General features: G+C 46.3%; 1 protein-coding gene and 3 non-coding genes across 7 annotated transcripts in view; 1 reads left to right on the forward strand and 3 right to left on the reverse strand.

The window, feature by feature from the left end:
• The window catches only part of ncanb (neurocan b), a 90462-nt gene that overhangs the window by 60264 nt on the left and 11824 nt on the right, over positions 1–18374 (forward strand). For all 4 annotated transcript variants that reach the window (XM_088313158.1, XM_088313159.1, XM_088313160.1 and 1 more), the window contains exons 10-12: positions 1338–1454; positions 12685–12798; positions 15413–15571. In XM_088313158.1, the coding sequence (XP_088169284.1) occupies positions 1338–1454; positions 12685–12798; positions 15413–15571 (390 nt within the window). The remainder of the gene's footprint in view (positions 1–1337; positions 1455–12684; positions 12799–15412; positions 15572–18374) is intronic.
• On the reverse strand, positions 11430–11500 carry trnag-gcc (transfer RNA glycine (anticodon GCC)). Its single transcript has one exon. It is a non-coding gene; the product is annotated as a tRNA-Gly (tRNA).
• trnag-gcc (transfer RNA glycine (anticodon GCC)) lies at positions 11698–11768 on the reverse strand. The gene has a single exon. It is a non-coding gene; the product is annotated as a tRNA-Gly (tRNA).
• trnag-gcc (transfer RNA glycine (anticodon GCC)) lies at positions 12262–12332 on the reverse strand. Its single transcript has one exon. It is a non-coding gene; the product is annotated as a tRNA-Gly (tRNA).

Genomic DNA, 18374 nt, shown 5'->3' on the forward strand with positions numbered 1-18374 from the left:
AACATAATCTGTGGTAATATCTGTGTGCGCACATGCGGTCGAGTGTGTGTGTGTGTGTGTGTGGGTCCATTCACATTCATGGTTGCCTCATTGCTTGTTGTGTACATCAAGTGCTTCTATTATGAACTCTTTCGAATTGTTCGGATCAAATTTGACTGTTTCTGACTGAATTTTGACATTTTATTCCCCCACTGGATCTGTTGCGAGTCAAACTTGACCCATTTTTGGTGAAATGGATCTTAACTCATTCACTGCCAGCCCAGGCAGGTAAAATGAATGTATTTTTTTGGGGCGTCTATATCCGTCAATGGCAGCGAATGAAATATCATTTAGCGAAATGTTGATAATGGCGGGAATCTTGAAACTCTTCTAAACCGTCTTTGTTACTCATTTGGCGACTACGAAATAAAATCGACAAAATGCCTGAAACTCCGAATATGAAGTGGATGAATTGTGCTGACTGTACTGACTGCTTGAAAAGGGCGCCGGATGAAGTGTTGGAGGACGGGTTACTCGGATTTGACTGCTTGTCAATCAAGAGGCCTGTCCGCTCGCATCACACCTCCGCCGTTTCATTCACATTTCACGTTTATGCCATTTTGGTTGCAAATATTACGCTTGACATTTACTGCCATTGACGGCTAAAGACGTCAAAGATGCTTTTTTTTTTTTTTACTCGGCTGGTTGTGAATAAGCTAACTGCACCACTAAAATGAATGAAATCCAAAAAAGAACGAAACTACTATTAAAAACAGTTTCTATAATACGTATATTTAATGTCAGCTACTTTTACTCAAGTCATAGTAAGATTATGCAAGGTGACTTTAAATTCTATGATGTTTTTTTTCTGTACCTTGACACCAGCATCACTTTAAGTTACGTTATACAAAACTGATTTATGGGTGGAATTTATTTTTTTTTTCTTTTTCGTTTAACATCAAAATTGCCTAACCTGCAGAGTGTTCAACTTTAAAGTTTCCACCATCATTAAATTGTGATTCATCACTTTTTTCTGTGCAGCATATTCACTAATGCAAATGATGTTTATTACCTTGCGCCACACAGCCGTAATCTGTCATAAAATGTATATACTGCACGTATAAACGTGTGCTGATCCGATCGTTTACGAGGGCTTCGGCGCATCTGTCAGACGTGACCTCACTCCGAGCATCCGTTGCGATCAAATCGTGGCGTGACGCATCAAGCATCTGGAGGAGAGTCGGAAACGGGACGGGCTTTCGCCTCGTTTGCCGTCACAGTTTGTCAACATTCCCGGGCGCTCTTTGTAATGCTCTTTCTTTGTCAACGCATGAATTATGCACTCTCTCCGTTTGCAGTCGAGAGCAACCCGTGCCAGACCAACCCGTGCCTCCACGGAGGGAGCTGCCTGCAGGAAGGGGATGGCTATAGTTGTTACTGCCCGCAGGGATACTCCGGGGAGAGCTGCGAAATCGGTGAGTCCAAGTCCCCTCGGTTGGGGCCGGCCGGGGTCAACAGATGGGACCGTAGGCGGGCGTACGCTGGCGCAACATTTAGCAGCTGGACGCCACTGCACACTTCATTGAACAGAGTGGCCCCGGGGCTCGCTTTTTTTTTTTTTTTGCCCTGCAGCATATTCTAAAAATAAAATTAAACATGACCCACATCAGAATGTTATGACGAGCCAGACACGCCTTACGCTCGTCGTCATTAGAATTGCGGGTGATCATCATCGTGCCAGATTAAAAAATAAATAGAACGTAACATGATAAGAAACATAAACATGAACATTCGTCAGCGCTTTAGTCCATCTGGGGCTTCTCGTCTGTATTTCAGGCACACAGTCAAACAGATGAAAAATAAAAGTTTTAATAAAGCTTTTGTTTTTTGAAGGGGCTTCTAAACAGAGTATATGATTGGCTGCTTGCAAAGTTAACCTTTATTACCCCTTTTTCTCGGTGAGCAGAGAGGGGAGGGGTGAGCAGTTACACACATAGGAGGTGATGGACCTTAATAAAATTGTACTCAAGATATCGCCTGTACGGTTAATAAACGATCTACGTTGGCGCAAACGAATTGACGACTCAACCAACGTCACACGAGCAAATCGGTCCGTTTTCTTCAAATCAATTTTTTTTAATGAACCAAAATCAATAAATCGTCATTTTGGACGACCACTGGGGGGGGGGGGGGGGACAGCTGCGATCCCCCATGTCCTCCCCCGCATGTGTCCAAATATTCTCACCTTATGCGACCCCAAGAGAGCCGCTTCTTCTCTCCGCTCAGCTGTGTGAAAGGAGAACATGTCCGTCTTCGTGCGCTCTTCCCAGTGGGCGTGCGTGCACGTGCCGTTTCGTGTGTGCGGCGGAGACTTGCAATGACACTGCGATCACAGGGGAGCTCGGAGCTCAGCGAGGGGTGGAGACGCCGATGAAAGCGTCGGCGCAGCCGCGCTGGATGTTGTGGATGAGGAGCTGCGAGTGAATCATGAGAGGAGGCAGGCCGTGCGGGCGCCGGCTGTGCAAATATCAAAAGGGACTCGTCCCGCTCCCGCTGCGGAAAGGAGAACAACGGAAGCAGGCCGTCGTCTCGTCACGCTTTGGCTTTCGAAATGTGACGTCCATTTGGGTGTCAGATGGGGGTGCTTTGACATCACTCTCCCCGTAAGGCTTCTCCAAGCTTTACAATTCAGGCCGCGACCCGCACACACGCACGCACGCATTCATCGTGACGCCGCAAATCGTCAGTGACACTGCTTGTGTGTGTAATTTATGGAGTTAACGCGCATTTGTCGTGAGTTATTGACGCAGCGCACCAGTGTTGATTGATCTCCCTCGGTGTTAATGTGCAAGCACACCCATACGGACGCATAATTTGCTCCCCTTTGTGTCTGTACATGCATTAAAACTTAGCGATGAACATATGCGGCTCGGCTGCATGCGTGATCGTCGCCCCCGAAAGGGGCCCCCTTTTTAAAGTTTAGAACGGCCTATAATCAGAAATATATGACGGAATGTCCAACTCATCTCAAAACGTTGCCCTTCAAAATAAATCGCTTAGTGGTGATTTGATTTTCTAAAAAAAAAAAAAAAACGTACGCTAACACTTAAACTTATCTCCTGACGTGCAAAAAAACAATAAATGTGACTTCAATGTACTTCTGGCAATTACTACTTTCTTATAATCCATCGCTGTACTAGAAACTGCTCGGCAATACATTGGTGTTGATTGACCGTTGCGATAGCCAATCGGATCACGAGTTGGTTACAGTAAGGTCTTCTCGCTGGCCTTACGTTGAAGGTGATGAACGCGTCTTGTGATTGGATACGCACTCGTGACGGGGCGGCGCTGTACGGAATCAACACACCCGAAAGTCGTAACTGCCGATTGTTCGAAAATCTAAAATATATTCTTGCTTTTTTAAACCACAATGCCCGAAGGAGGGAAATGTGTGGATTTAATTGCAGATACGCTTGCGAGGCCATGTTCAAGACGGACCTTTCAGGAGAAGCGAGGTCGTCCAACACTCGCTCATTTGTGCGTAAAAATCTTTCTGTATATTATTTCTCCAGCCGTGGTGTCAGAAATGAGGGGGGATTTTATTCAACTCGGACAAAGTCAGACTTCACTGAAGGCCTACATGTGGAACGCACGACCCACCTCTGCCTAACTTTGTTACTTTAAAAAGGACTCTGGTGTCGCCTAAGTCTTTCGTAACCTCCATGTATGAAAATGTGACCTGCTTGGCGCAGGTCGCCGAATCGCCGTCCTACACGACCTCCTGCACATTTGGTTCCATGCTCGACAGGATGCAAACTCATTTGATTTCCTCCCCTCTCCGCTCTCTCTGGCTACTTTTTCAATCCTGACGATTACGATCGGAGCACCCCGACACCTCCCACCTACCCCCCCACAACCATCATTTCACCACCTCCCGCGCTTACTCCCTTTTTCCTTTTTTTTTTTTTTCGCCACCCTCGTTTCTTCCATGATTCTCCCATTTGTCCTTTCCGTCTAATTGTCCCGCATGAGTCATTCGGCCTCTTGGCTTATCAACTTGCGGTGCCTGCGTCCGGCGTGTTGCTCTTTACTTGCTGCCTACCGATTCCCTTCGGCGCTTCTCTTCGACACATCTCATTTCCTGGCACCAACCCCCCCCTTAACCTCCACACACACACACACACGCACCCCCACGCACGCAAGCACACGCACACTCACGCCTACACTTGAACACACACATGTACTCACATGCACAAAACTACAAATTTCGTGGGAAACAAACGAAAGATGTCGTAGTGTGCTTGTAATTACACTTGCAAACAATTATGAGACCTCCATCTTCGTTATCTCGCTAAGAACCTGAGCTAAAATTAGCGACTCCCCGACATATGAGGCTCTTGGAATAGCTTCATTGTATACCTCCTTGACACCAATTACTACTTTAATTTCTTTCTGAAAGTAGTATTTTTTTTGTCAATAAGTGAGATGCAAAAGAAAGAAGACTTTCACAACTACTCATTAGCTGCAGTAAGAGTCGCTGGTTTTTATTTTTTTGCAAAGGATAAAGAATATATGCCCGTGTCTGTCCACAAGTGCTTCTGCACCTTTACATCTCATCAGCCCATCTACGGTGTTTGGCGTTATGTGTTAGCATGAAGCTAATGCTAAACTTAAAGCTGAAAGTCATATTTTGTGTTCTACTCCAAAAAGGATACTGTGCCGACAAACAAGTCAGCTCGTCACCGCACGTCAACCCAGTGTGGATGAGGCCGTGAGGTGAGGGGGAGAGGGGGGGGGGGATTCACGTGGCGGAGAGCATCTTTGGCGTGATTGATAAGCGGCGCTTTGTCACACTTTGTCACCAGCTGAGGAGGCCCTTAAGAAGCCTTTCTGATTGGCTGCCTCTTGCCCCCTCCGCCCCCTCCTGCCCATGCCTCATTAATTCATCCAGCCTGCTGCGCTCCTCAATCAGCATATGATTGAGTGCACCAGCAGCCAGGCCCTCGCCAAAAATCAACTCCGCCGGGACCACCTGAGCCCTTCGCTATCGCTGCACATGCACAAAAAAGAGGCCTCTGTGTGTGTGTGTGTGTGTGTATGCCATTATCTCGTTGCAAAAAGCCAGTTTGCAGATTGAGCTCATCTCTCTCGGTCAGCCTTTTAAAGCAAAGTGTAAAATAATGGAGAGCGCCACGGTGGCCTAAAGGTTGCCTCATTTGCCATGTTATTCACTTTCAATTCTTTTAATAAATGTCATCTCTAATACTCTCACTCACTCAGGAAACTAGGCGGCTTCAAACTCCGGCTGCAGATGTATGACATTGTGAAAATGGTATTCGTTTTAAAACGTGAGCGTACTTGAGTTCAAAATGTGCACTTGAAACGGTTTATTTAAATGTTGCAACAGTTTGATGACAATTTGTACGTGAGTAGCGAGTAAACTCCGATGCATTATAATTCTTTATACGAGGAAACCAAATTGAAATTTTTACATTTGCACTAGAGCTGCACAATATTGGAGAAACGTGCGTTATGCGATACTAATGTCAAGTATCGCGATATCGATATTGTTGCGATATTTAACATGTACTGGGAGAAATCGTTGGAGGGGACTTTATATATCCTGCAATTGGCTTGCGACCACTCCACGATATATTTCATGTGTTTGAGAGTGGGGGTGGGTTCGTGGGGTTGTGTTGAACGTGTGTGTGTGTGCGGTGTGCGTGCATACCCGCTTATCTCGGTTGATGGGTGAAAGTGAAAATGAAGCTTCTAAAAGCTGAGCACGTAAAAAGTGACTTCAATTGATTGTCCTGTAAAGACTCAGAAACGTGTGTGTGTGTGTGTGTGGGGCGGGGGGGGTGGCTTATCAGCTGTCCACAAGGGGTCTCTCACGCACACACTCACAGACGTCAAGGATGAATATGGATAGTTATGATGTGCAGTGGAACCTTCGAAGCAAACCTGCTAAAAACGACACCTCTAAAATCGCACAAATGCTGCCGGACTCGTTTCGAGTTTCGTTCAACAGGCAGCAAAACAAAAGAGGAACTTTCTACGATTGTTTTGTCTTCTTTTGTTGGTGATAGCGGCAAATTGGTTAAACCTAGGTGAAGTTGTCAACATGGCGGGACTTGTTTGTGTATGGCGATGTGACCTCGTACGCACACACACTGACACAAAACCCTCACCGATGTGACCAAAAGTGAAATTCTGCGTATTTTTTACGTTTGTTAAAATATTACCTTAAAACATCGTTCGTAGTGTGGGGTTTTTATGTCGGAGGCAGTTTGAGCAAGGAATTATTTAATTAACACGTTTTTTTTAACCATTCGTCAAGGAGTAATGTGTATGTAATTGGGCGCTGCATAATTTTTAAGAATGTTCAAAAATGATCGATTTCATTCACTTCCCATTATTTGTTATGTGAGTTAACGAAATTGAGCCTTTTAATCATTCATTCAGTTGACCTCGGTGGTGCAACGATTAATCGACAACTAATCGACTATCCGATTCATCGATTCATAGATTTAACTGTCCAAATCCTCACCATTTCAGCCCATCACAGACTGCATACTGATTACCTTTGTATTAAATAAAAAAAATATATACATCTGACTCATTGATTAAAATAATCAACAAATAATCATGCCTTTCAGCTCTAGTTGACTCTCAAACATTTTTGAGCCAAAAAAAGCCGCAGAAATTGAATACTTAAAAACACAAAGATGGCTATAAGGAGTGGAGACCATTTAAAATTGCTTGAATTTCTACAGATTAGTTTGTCTCCAGAAATAGATACGAGAATTCACCGTCACGATGGTCTCCATTGCCATTAATTGATTGTGACGCGGCGAAGGCGAGCAAAGCTGTTATAACGCTTCAAGAACGTCAACTATAGTGACAGGTGGCCAGTCGCTCAACCCTCAGGGGAGGCGTTCCACTTCAAGCCAGCGTAAGGAGCCGTTGTACTTTTAAGTGTACGAATGTCTTCAGAGAAGAAGATGGAGGGGAAAGCGCAATAAACAGCAAAAAAAAAAAAAAAAAGTGCAATAGAAAGCGAGGTGATAAAAATAGAGATGAAAAAGCATGCCTGAAAGATGTGGATGATCAGACCGGACCGCCGTGCATCAGCGTGATAAAGTTTTCAAAGAGTCGGGTATGGTCGGTGGGTGGTGCCGTCAAAGACACCCAGGAGCCCTCAAAGGCGAGCGCCGGCAAACTGGATGATGGCAGATAAGGTTCCCATTTAGAGAGGAAAGTGCAAAAAGAATATATATATAGAGAGAGAGAGAGATACTGTCGAGAGGGAACGATGCCTGGAGAAGACGTGAGGGAAATGGTGAGAGGAAAAAAAATGGAAGATATTGTGTAGAAAATTGACAGAAATTCAATTGGCTGTCCGACGGTCTCACATTTTGGAATTATTTCTTGCGTTGATGATTGCAACGCGTCCAGGCCCTGAAGTAGCAAAGCAGTCCCAAACCATGCCGCCCGCCTCCTCTCGCATTACTTCCTCTGCCGTTTCCTCCACGGTGGTGCCCGCCAATGACAGCTTCATGGTTTTCTTTTTGATTGTAGATTTGTGAAGGGAGGTGCTCGAGAGTGTGCCGGAGATTTGAAGGCTTTTGCTGAAACACGAGGATTATTCTTTGCCTCATTGTGAATTCTGCACTTTATTCTCAGAGTTCACTCCTAATGGCAGAACCGAACGTTCTACATTTATAGTCAATCTGTCATTTCATGGCAAGGCTTTTCGAGATGCGTTTGTGACAGGTTACCATTGGGCCTTCTAAAAAAAAAAAAAAAAGAAACACTGCTGGAGTGTGCTGCTTGTGGGCAGTTTTGAGAAATGTTTCTAAGAAAATAAAAATGCAAAGATGTCTGCGTTTAGATCGTATTCAAAAATCAAAGAAAACTATTAGAACAGTCTTTGAATTAAATATACTTCAAGTAAAGTCAAGTAAATATCTGTTACAAGCTTCACACAAAATATAAAATTTATCGTAATTAATCATGGAGTTTTTTGTGATTAACTAGTTAAAAAAATTAATCGCTTGACAGAACCAATAAATAGATTTTTCTAAACCGTAGAAGTGAAGGCTACATTGTGTATTCTTTTTCATGACCTTTTTGTTAACTGATTTTGTGTCGGGGTCCATGTGAAAATAAATGTGATTAGTGAGACGGCGTCATTTCGCAGAGCATTTTCTGGCTCGCAAGAATATTATTCCGATTTGGAGGTTGAGAATAGCAGTGAGGAGACATCTTGTTCGTCCCAGTTCATCTTTGAAGGCTTGAGACATCCGCTTCAATTTCCATCACACACACAAAGCATCAAAGAGTTTTTTTTGGGGGGGGGGGGGGTTTCTCACATTGATTGATCGGCATTGCGCTGAGCTCTCACGAGAGCGTCGTAAAGCCTTTGGCTGCTCCTTTTGTCTTCTTCTTCCTGGTCCATCCTCATCCTTTTCTAATCCACCTGCATCCCGACACAGCTGGAGGCACCAGGCGCTACTCACATACAACAACATACTCTACAACGCTATTTTTGATCAACTATGAAGCCAGTTACACATCAAACAGGTTAAAACTTTTTTTTTAATTATATCATCAATTGAGGTGAACGAAAGAATTCACGAGAACAAGATTTGGAATTCATCAAAAATATGTTTAGTCTTGATTGGTGTGTATAAGGTTGAATACTGCCATCTGCTGGCCAAATTTGGACTTACAGTATTCAGTTGGCCTTTAATGTCATCATAACAAAGACAAAAGAAATTTGCCAGATCATAACGTGAGCCGGATGGGTTCTGATGTGACTCTGCCACTTCGGCAAGCAGCTTGTTTCGAGATTGGTCGTCGGCCGGTAAGCATTGCTCATAATATTTATGCGCTTTTTGCCTACATGCGATCATATTTCGAATTACAATTAGACATTGCATTAAAATATTTTTTTTTAAATAAATATATAATAAATATGTATAAAATATTATATAAACATAATAATACATTTACTTCCAATATTTGTAGCACTTTTTCATGGCATAAAATGTCAATGAAAAATGCAATAAAAAGTAACCACCTGAGAATGGGAGACAGAAAATAATTGAGAAGCACTTCCTTCAAAGCAGAAGCATCCTGCATGGTATCCGGGTACATTTTCGCAGTTCCAGCTTCATAAACGCGAGCTGGATAAGACGTGAACAAACTCCACGAAGTACTTAATCAACACAATTATGATGCGCCATGACACCGAATGAGACAGTAATGAGCTGCTATTAACATATATCCCTTTGTCCTTGTCAGCAAACGTGTGGCCTGCCTAAACGTCCACATTTTCCCCATTAATGTCCCTCTTTATCTCATTTTCCACTCACTCCTTTAATGCTCCTCATCCTAATGAAGTGCTCCCCCCCCCCCCTCTTTGTGACGGCTATTCACTATTTTCCGAAGCACTTAACGCCCGGGACAGAAATAGACTTGCTTTAGAAGTCTCCTTCAAAAACTCAAAGACGGTAGTCAGAAGTTTCTTTGAACTGATTTCTTTCTTTCAAACATTCACAGTATCAGATTTCCCATTTAAATGCTCCCATTTTTTTTTTCGGCGAGGGAGGTGGGCGGCGGAGGGTCCACTGAGATGTCAAGCTGACACGTACGCTTTTATAAAATGGCTGGTGAGCTGTCAATCGTTAAGTGCTGTCACTTAGCTGTCACCTCAGTGCTGGTCATTTGTCTTAGTCTACTCAAACGTTTACCGTCACCCCTTGCCCCCAAAAAAAGAAAGAAAAAAAGAATGGACCTTTGAGGACGTCACTATATTGCTCACTTAAAAAGCTCCTCTTTGTAATGCTAGACTGGTGGTTAACATGGCAGACTTTCCAGAAGTATTTATTGAATGCGAAATATGAGGGGAAAATGTTTTTTTTAATTTATTTTTATTTTTTTAATGTACGTCGACAATGTCTGCCACCCTGGGGGGGGCGCAGTGCGTTTCTGAGTGGTGGGTGTGTAACCCTGGGGAACATACTTTTTTCCCCGCCGTACTACTATAACGTGTAATTGCACCTCCACTCCACTAGTTGGCAGTGGCGCTCTCCTTGCCCATTGTGCGCAGCGAGTATTAACTCTTCGGTGTCGGTTTGTTTTGTTGCTAAAATGCTTTTATAGTTGTGGCGCAGAGTGAGTGGTGGGGTGGGGGGGCGTGAATTGTTTTGTTTTTGATAGGGAGGTGCGTGACAGAAAAATAATTGAAGCACTGGATTAGAGTGTATTTTCATTCCGATGGCATTTTTTTTTTATTTTTACCAAGCTGCATCTGTCTATCTAGCTGGTTAGCTATCTACTATCGCTGTCAATCTTATGGACACATTTTCAGACATAAAACAACAAACAAAATTGTACTTGGTTGTTTAATATCACACCTGGTGTGTGGGCAGCAACTCCATGGGCTCATTTTTTTTTCTTTATATTAATTAGCCAGTCCATGAAATGATTTTAAAAGGGCGGGGGCAGATAAGTCTAATGCTGCTAACGTTAAATAAATCAATTCCTACTAAATTCCCATGTCTGGATAACATGTAATCATGTAATCATGAAATGGGAAGACCATTTTCTTGAGTTGAGCACTTTCAAAAAAGTGTCCTTGCTGAGGGGCAGGCAAATGGCAGCAATTTTCCTATGATGTTTCTTAAGATGTTTTGACATGTAACATGGGGAGAAACATTGCTGAAAGGAATGAACCGCTTAGAACTCACAGTGGAAATGACCACCATTTTCACGTCAAAGCAGACAACAAATTAGATTTCATTGGGGTGAATATTTATGGCACGGGAATAGCCCATTTGTTCAACAGCCCCCGCTTTCTTTAAAAGCTTGTTTTTTTTTGTATAGAGGTTTGTATTTAGAAATGTATATTAAAAAAAAGCTATTACTGCCAAATAAAGTACCATGATGCACAGCGGTACTCATCCAAAGCATCGATTGCTTGTCTTGAATGTTTACTGAGTTTGTACCTGGACCGTGAAAGTGCTGGCTAAAGCCACCAGGAGCCAGAGCTGTGAAATTGCTGATTAAGGTCGAGGTCTCACTTATGAAGGCAAGGGAGAAGGAGCTGTTTACCTTTTTATTCTAGACTCTTTTTACAAGCTTGTCGACTGGGGGCAAGGCCGCCGAGCGTTGCTTTTCCGCTGGCTTGGTGGGAGGAATGGAAGAGCTGGCGACTTCCTTGCAGCGATGCTATTTGTAAAATGTGTTTATTTGCAAGAGTTTTTTTTTAAGAAGAGCCTATCCCAGCAGTCTCCGGGTAGCAGGCGGGTTGAGCGACAGATTGATGAAAGCTACATGTACAGACCCACACTCGACCAATTTAATACATACAAATAAAGAATAGTTTCGCAGCTGAAATTCCAGTAACCGAAAGCGGCGCCCAAAAAAATTAAAAGGACTTTTGCATTGGCCGGGAATCGAACCCGGGCCTCCCGCGTGGCAGGCGAGAATTCTACCACTGAACCACCAATGCTCACACATCTGCATCTGCATATGTGTACGACTCTGTACAGCCTAGTACCGATTTAAAAATGGCATGGCATGAAACAAGCCCACAGGGGTGCTATTCAATTCATACAATTACATAAATAATAGTTTCACAGACGACTCGGGAATCTAACATGTGGCCAAAAAGTATGTACAAAAAAATACCCTTAACAAAACAATTGTTGCATTGGCCGGGAATCGAAACCGGGCCTCCCGCGTGGCAGGCGAGAATTCTACCACTGAACCACCAATGCTCACAAATCTGTTTGCACATCTGTATGCAAGTCCCGACAGCCTAGTACCGATGCGCAAGTTTTGACAAGATGAGAATTAGCATGGATGGGAGACAGGCTCACAGATAAGATATTCAATATATACAAATACAAATAAAAAAAAGAGATTAGTTTCACAGCTGACTCAGCAACCTAAAATGTTGACCAAAAAGTATAAAACAAAAAAAAACTACTATTGCATTGGCTGGGAATCGAACCGCGTGGCAGGCGAGAATTCTACCACTGAACCACCAATGCATGCTGGAAATCATAAATACATAATTATATGGCCAGATGTAGTAAGAACTAGGGCCGTCACTGCTAGTGCACCAGGGAGCAGTAACCACCTTATTCTCTCTCACCAAGAAACGACTATGTGCGTAACTTCTTTTGAGACGCCACAAGTAGGATTTTGGCAGATGTTACAGCGGGTTTTGCATAATTGAACCAGAAAAGTAACAAAAAAAAATGTTCTTGCATTGGCCGGGAATCGAACCCGGGCCTCCCGCGTGGCAGGCGAGAATTCTACCACTGAACCACCAATGCTTGCTGCCTTTCATGGCGCACATTGGTGCTGTTATATGTGCCAGATGAGAAATCCACGGACGTCCAGCTGGCACTACCTCTTCACGTTGTCTACTCTTCCCTTTGCTCTTGCAATTATCACGACGCGCTTGAATGCATTCCTGATGACGTGCAATCGATTGGCTTTAATTAGAAGTTGTTTCTTTCCGGACGCTTTCACTAATCTTTTGCGCACTTTATCTCGTGTTTGTTTTTTTCCTCTGGTCGGCAGGTCGTTTGAAAAGTCACTGTCGGAATCGTGCTGGTGCTTTCGTATGTATCCTGTTACTTCACCTCAACTTGACCTCCTTCTCTCTGTGTGTCCGTCCTCCAGATGTTGATGACTGCCAGTCGAACCCTTGCCGCAATGGAGGAACCTGCATCGACGAGATCAACTCTTTTGTGTGTTTGTGTTTGCCCAGCTACAGCGGCGCCACGTGTGAGAAAGGTAACAATGGCAACAGAGCAAATCGTTGCATTTCTTTTCTTTCTTTTTTTTAGCTGTAACGAAAAAGGCTGCGTTCAAAAGATTTGTCTCATTAATCTGGAGGTATGGAATCAACGCAATGTCCCTATCGATGCTGCTCCTCCTTGCCAACATTTCTTATAAATCCCAACTCCATATTTTCTAGCATGTGAGGTTTATTTTTCATTTTTTTCCATTTTGACTGTAGCCTGAAGCGAGCATGTATTGGCGAAGTTGGCAGAGAAGCCATCAAGTATGCCGTCACACCGATTTTAATGAAGCAGGAATTATGCGGCGTCGGGTGGTCTCCCCAATATGATAATCCTGTGTGACAGTGTTCCTTATAAGTCTTAAATAAATGCATTCCATTCCTCAAAATAGACACATGAGTCGAAAATATGTTAAAATTGCATAGATATAAATGAGTTTTTTATTTTTATTTTTTTTGTCACTCCCCTCCCAGTCAGTATATTTGGACCACGTCGGCCCGCCAATGGTAATTAAGACCCATTGAAATGCATTATGGCAGGCGTAAATGTTATTTTATGCATTATACATTTTTTAATTAATCAACCGATTAATTTGTGTGCTAAATATTTTACGGAAGCAGTTAACTGAATCAAAGCGTGCAATGGAATGTTTCACTTTCGAGTGCCGCTCGATGCCTCTGGACGGACACAGATGATGTGAGAATTTATCCAGCTGTCTGAAAACTCTTCCCAGGCTCTCAACTTCACAAATAATTCCCGCACGTACATCCCATTCAAATTTGGAATGTTCCCGTGAACGTCAGCTCGCTTTTCCTGTTTGCCCCATGCTAACGAGTCTGCGTTTGTTTTGGTCGCGAGAGCACGGACTACAAAACCAAAGGCAAACAAACGCTTTAGCATTTAGCGCCAAGTCATCAACTTTTGACAGATTTCATTCAAGAGGCTTTAAAATGGCTTTGGAGTGGGGAAATCCGTTGGAAAGATAAAAAATGTGATGCTGCCCAGGTGGCATGGGTGGGCAGGAAGATGAACCGTGATTTTCACTTGTCAAAAAAAATGTATCATGAAGAAGAAAAAAACTCAAAAAGACAACTACCAAGCTTTGTTGCTAGTCACTTTATTTTGAAAATTTGTTGCTCGAAGGGTCGGAAAGGTCTAAGTGGCCGCTTGGGAACTTTGAAATCGTGAAACAAATGCATCACTTGTCCCGTTCAAGTCAAATAAAATGCTGATTCCTCTCGTACTTTTGCCATATAAAATTTAATTGAACACAATGACAAAAAAATTGAACATAGAGCCTTTCTTTCTATTGCAAATGATAATTCACCGACATAGTATAGCGCTAACTACTGCTGAAGCAACCTGACTCGATGAAAGTATCGGTGGCTGATATCGGCACCAACACTGACTGATTTCTGGTAACATAATTCTTCAAAAACTTATTTTTCAGGGAGTCGGATACCATTTATATTTATCCCTTTAATGTTTTATGCACTCCCTAATAGAATGAAAATAAATTAATTTTGAATTGTACGTTCCTTTAAAAAAAAAAAAAAAAAAAACGGTCCTACAAGTGGTGCAGATAAATGAGCCCATCAATTTTTTTGGGGGGGTGGTTTAAATTTTTTGTGAATATTATTGATGAGCTGGCTTCTCCTCGCAGCGTGACAGAGAAGACAGGGAAAAAAAAGAAGACAAGTTGAATAATGTCTAAATATTTGAAGAGGTTGATGTGATGTGGAGCTCTGAGGCTGCCTCTTGTCAACGAGAGAGAGAAGAAATCAGCGGAGACTAAGCCAGAGATCTGAGGGGGAAGGAAACATGCTGCTTGATCTTCCTTTTCCTCTTTTCTCGTCTCTTTTTTTTTCTTTTCCTGTCTTCTTGCTATATTTGCTTGCTTTTGCTACCATTTGGTCATGTCGAGAAGCGTGTGAGGCATTGATTCTTCAGGCCCGTCTAGTTTTCTGCGTCAACAGGCCACCAGAGAGATCAAAGTATTACAAGTGGAAGGTAATCTTGAAAAGGGTCAGTTTGCTATTTTAAAAAAAAAATACACATGTTTTTGTTTTTGTATCAACAATAGAACATTTTAATTATGATGAATGAAAAAAAAAAATCACCTGTCTCTGGTCCCATCTTGCGCCTCTTATTTGATAGATTTGACACCACCGCGTCAAAGAAATAAACAATCAGAGGGAGAATCATTTTTTTCACAGCCTTGCAAAAATAGCACTTCAACGTGATAACATTTTGCGCTCCATGGCGTATTTCTGTGTGGAAGCGTTAAATCCGATGTTGGTCAATTCACTGACGAGCGCCGGCCAACAGAATTGTGAGAGGGAAGGCTGCGTTGTTGTGGGAGTGGTCATAACCGACTTCAATCATGGACTTCAGTCAAAAGTTCATTCCTTTAAAATGCCGTGAGAGTTGGACACAAGAGTCCCCACATGGCGACATTCACCCTTTGTCCTTTGTTTGCATTTTAACAAGTCTTGTTTTGTATTTTTGGGTTTTTTTTAGCAGGTGTGTGAGGTAATTCATTCGGTCAGATTCATGGCAGAAATGATTTTGAAATGATTTTCTCGTCGTGTGCCCCCCCCCGGCAGACACGGAAGGCTGCGAGCACGCGTGGCGGAAGTTCCACGGCCACTGCTACCGTTACTTCAGCCGGCGGCACACGTGGGAGGACGCCGAGAAAGACTGCAGAGAACACAGCGGCCACCTGGCCAGCATCCACAGCCCGGTCGAGCAGAACTTCATCGGAGGTGAGCGCGAGAGTCCAAATTGAGTCGGATCGGTTTGGCGAAAGCTGCTTTGCATTCCAGGGTAGTTGGGCCGCTTTCAAGTGCCGCTGCCCTCTAAATGTCACTGATTGGAATCATCAGGACGAAACTAGTGAGCGGAATCTAATGCGGCCACTTGGCAGCGCGCTCCTCCGCGTGCCTCAGTGAAACGGCATCTAGCCATTAGATAATGAGCAGACATCAACACATACAAAATACTTGTTTGACAGTGACAGTTGCTTTTAACCCAGTGCTTCTCAAAAAGTGGGGGGGGGGGCCCTGGGAGGGCGCGGTGCGATGTTGAGGGCAACTGGCAGTAAAATGTCTTACATCACTCTTTCAAAAGCCTTATAAAATGTTAAAGGATTTTATGATTCGAAATAGTTTTAACCCATTCAATCCATTCTGTCAAGATATCGCCTTGCGGCGATGAGGAGGTGGACCCAAAAGGCGAGGAGGCAGGAGGTGGATAGGGTTAAGGGAATTTATTGCCACTCTCAGCAGGGACAAACAACGGGGCGTGGACAAATCAACAACAAAAGGCAACAAAAACGAGACGGGAACGAACCAGGCGGACAGGGAATGATGACACGAGCAATAACAGGAACGAAACGCGAGTTGTGAGAGTCCGTGGTGCAGCAACAGGGAGCCAAACAGGATAATGACCCGACACTGGGTTGAGGGCATGGGAGGTATAAATAGTCCGGTAATCAGGGGAGCAGATGGGGAGCAGGTGTGTGATCGTGAACTGGGAACAGGTGCGTGGCTGGTGAGAATGAAAACAATAACACAAAGCACATGGCAGGGAGGTGACGAAAACAATAACAAAAGACACATGGCAGGGAGGTGACGAAAACAATAACAAAAGGCTGTCATGCCCGACGCGTATCATGACAGTACCCCCCCTCAAGGGATGGATTCCAGCCGTCCCCAAGAATAACAAAAAAGAAAAAACCATGTCCCAAAAACAAGGGTGGGCGGAAGGGGTCGGGAGGTGGGTCAACGACCCGTGATCGAGGCCGGTCTGGCGGATGCCCGGGGGGCCAGACCAGCGAGTCCTTTCGTGGCCCTTCAGGGGGCCGTGCGGGTGGCCAGACCAGTGCGTCCCGATGGGGCCATTCAGGCGGACGTCCGGGACGACCCGAACTCCACCTTGAGTCCGCTGATGGGGCTGAGACGAGGGGCGGCGGCGGGACGCTGGGTGCTGCAGAGGACGGAGCTTGGACCGGCGTTGAGGCGGGCGCAGCCGAGGCAGGAACTTGGAGCGATGGCGGGACGTCGGACGCCGCCGAGACGGAGACGAGGCATGGTGGAACGCCGGACCCCGCCGGAGCCGGGACGAGACGTGGCGGTGGGACGTCGACCGCCGTCGAGGCAGGCACTTGGTGCGGCGGCTGGTCGTCGAACCCCGCCGAGACCGGAACATGGAGCGGCGGCTGGTTGTCGAACCCCGCCGAGACAGGAACGTGGAGCGGCGGCGGCGGCTGGTCGTCGAACCACTCCGAGACAGGAACGTGGAGCGGCGGCTGGTCCTCGAACCCCGCCGAGACAGGAACGTGGAGCGGCGGCTGGTCCTCGAACCCCGCCGAGACAGGAACGTGGAGCGGCGGCTGGTCCTCGAACCCCGCCGAGACAGGAACGTGGAGCGGCGGCTGGTCCTCGAACCCCGCCGAGACAGGAACGTGGAGCGGCGGCTGGTCCTCGAACCCCGCCGAGACCGGAACGTGGAGCGGCGGCTGGTCGTCGAACCCCGCCGAGACAGGAACGTGGCATGGCGGCTGGTCCTCGAACCCTGCAGAGACAGGAAAGTGGAGCGGCGGCTGGTTGTCAAGCCCCGCCGGGACAGGAACGTGGAGTGGTGGCGGTTCGTCGGATGCCGCCGAGGCAAGGGCGGCAGGCGGCGGCTGGTCATCGTCCACCGCCGAGGCAGGAATCTGGATCTGTAGTGGATCGTCGGACGCCGCCGACACGGAGGCGAGAAGGGACGGTGGTTCATCTGGCACCGCCGGGGCAGAGGCGAGAGGCGGCGGCGTGTCGTCCTCCACCACCGGTGCAGGAGCTTGGGGCGACGGGGGATCGTCGAGCACCGCCGAGGCAGCGACGGGAAGCGATGGCGTGTCCTCGGGCGCCGCCGGGACAGGGAATTGGGGTGGCGGCGGACCATCTGGCGCCGCCAATGGAGGGATTTGGAGCGGCCGGGGGCCGGCCGCACCAGAGGCCGGGACTTGGAGCAGCGGCGGGCCAGGTGCAGCGGGGACAGTGACTGGTAGCGGACGCAGGACGTGCTCCGCCGGAACAGGGACTGGTGGCGGACGCAGAGCATGCTCCGCCGGAGCCCGGACTGGTGGCGGACGCAGAACGTGCTCCGCCAGAACAGGGACTTGTGGCGGACGCGTGGCGTGCTCCGCCGGAACAGAGACTTGTGGCGGACGCAGGGCGTGCTCCGCCGGAACAGGGACCTGTGGCGGACGCCTGGAGTGCTCCGCCGGAACAGGGGCTGGTGGCGGACGCAGGACGTGCCCCGCCAGAACAGGGACTTGTGGCGGACGCAGGACGTGCTCCGCCGGAACAGGGACTGGTGGCGGACGCAGGGCGTGCTCCGCCGGACCAGGGACTTGTGGCGGGCGCAGGGCGTGCTCCGCCGGAACAGGGACTTGTGGCGGACGCAGGACGTGCTCCGCCAGAACAGGAACTTGTGGCGGACGCAGGGCGTGCTCCGCCGGAATAGGGACTGGTGGCGGGCGCAGGGCGTGCTCCGCCGGAACAGGGACTTGTGGCGGACGCA

Source organism: Idiotropiscis lumnitzeri, chromosome 13 (genome assembly GCF_059441095.1).
Source record: "Idiotropiscis lumnitzeri isolate Australia: NSW breed Sydney's pygmy pipehorse chromosome 13, RoL_Ilum_1.0, whole genome shotgun sequence".
Classification (NCBI taxonomy): Eukaryota; Metazoa; Chordata; class Actinopteri; order Syngnathiformes; family Syngnathidae; genus Idiotropiscis; species Idiotropiscis lumnitzeri.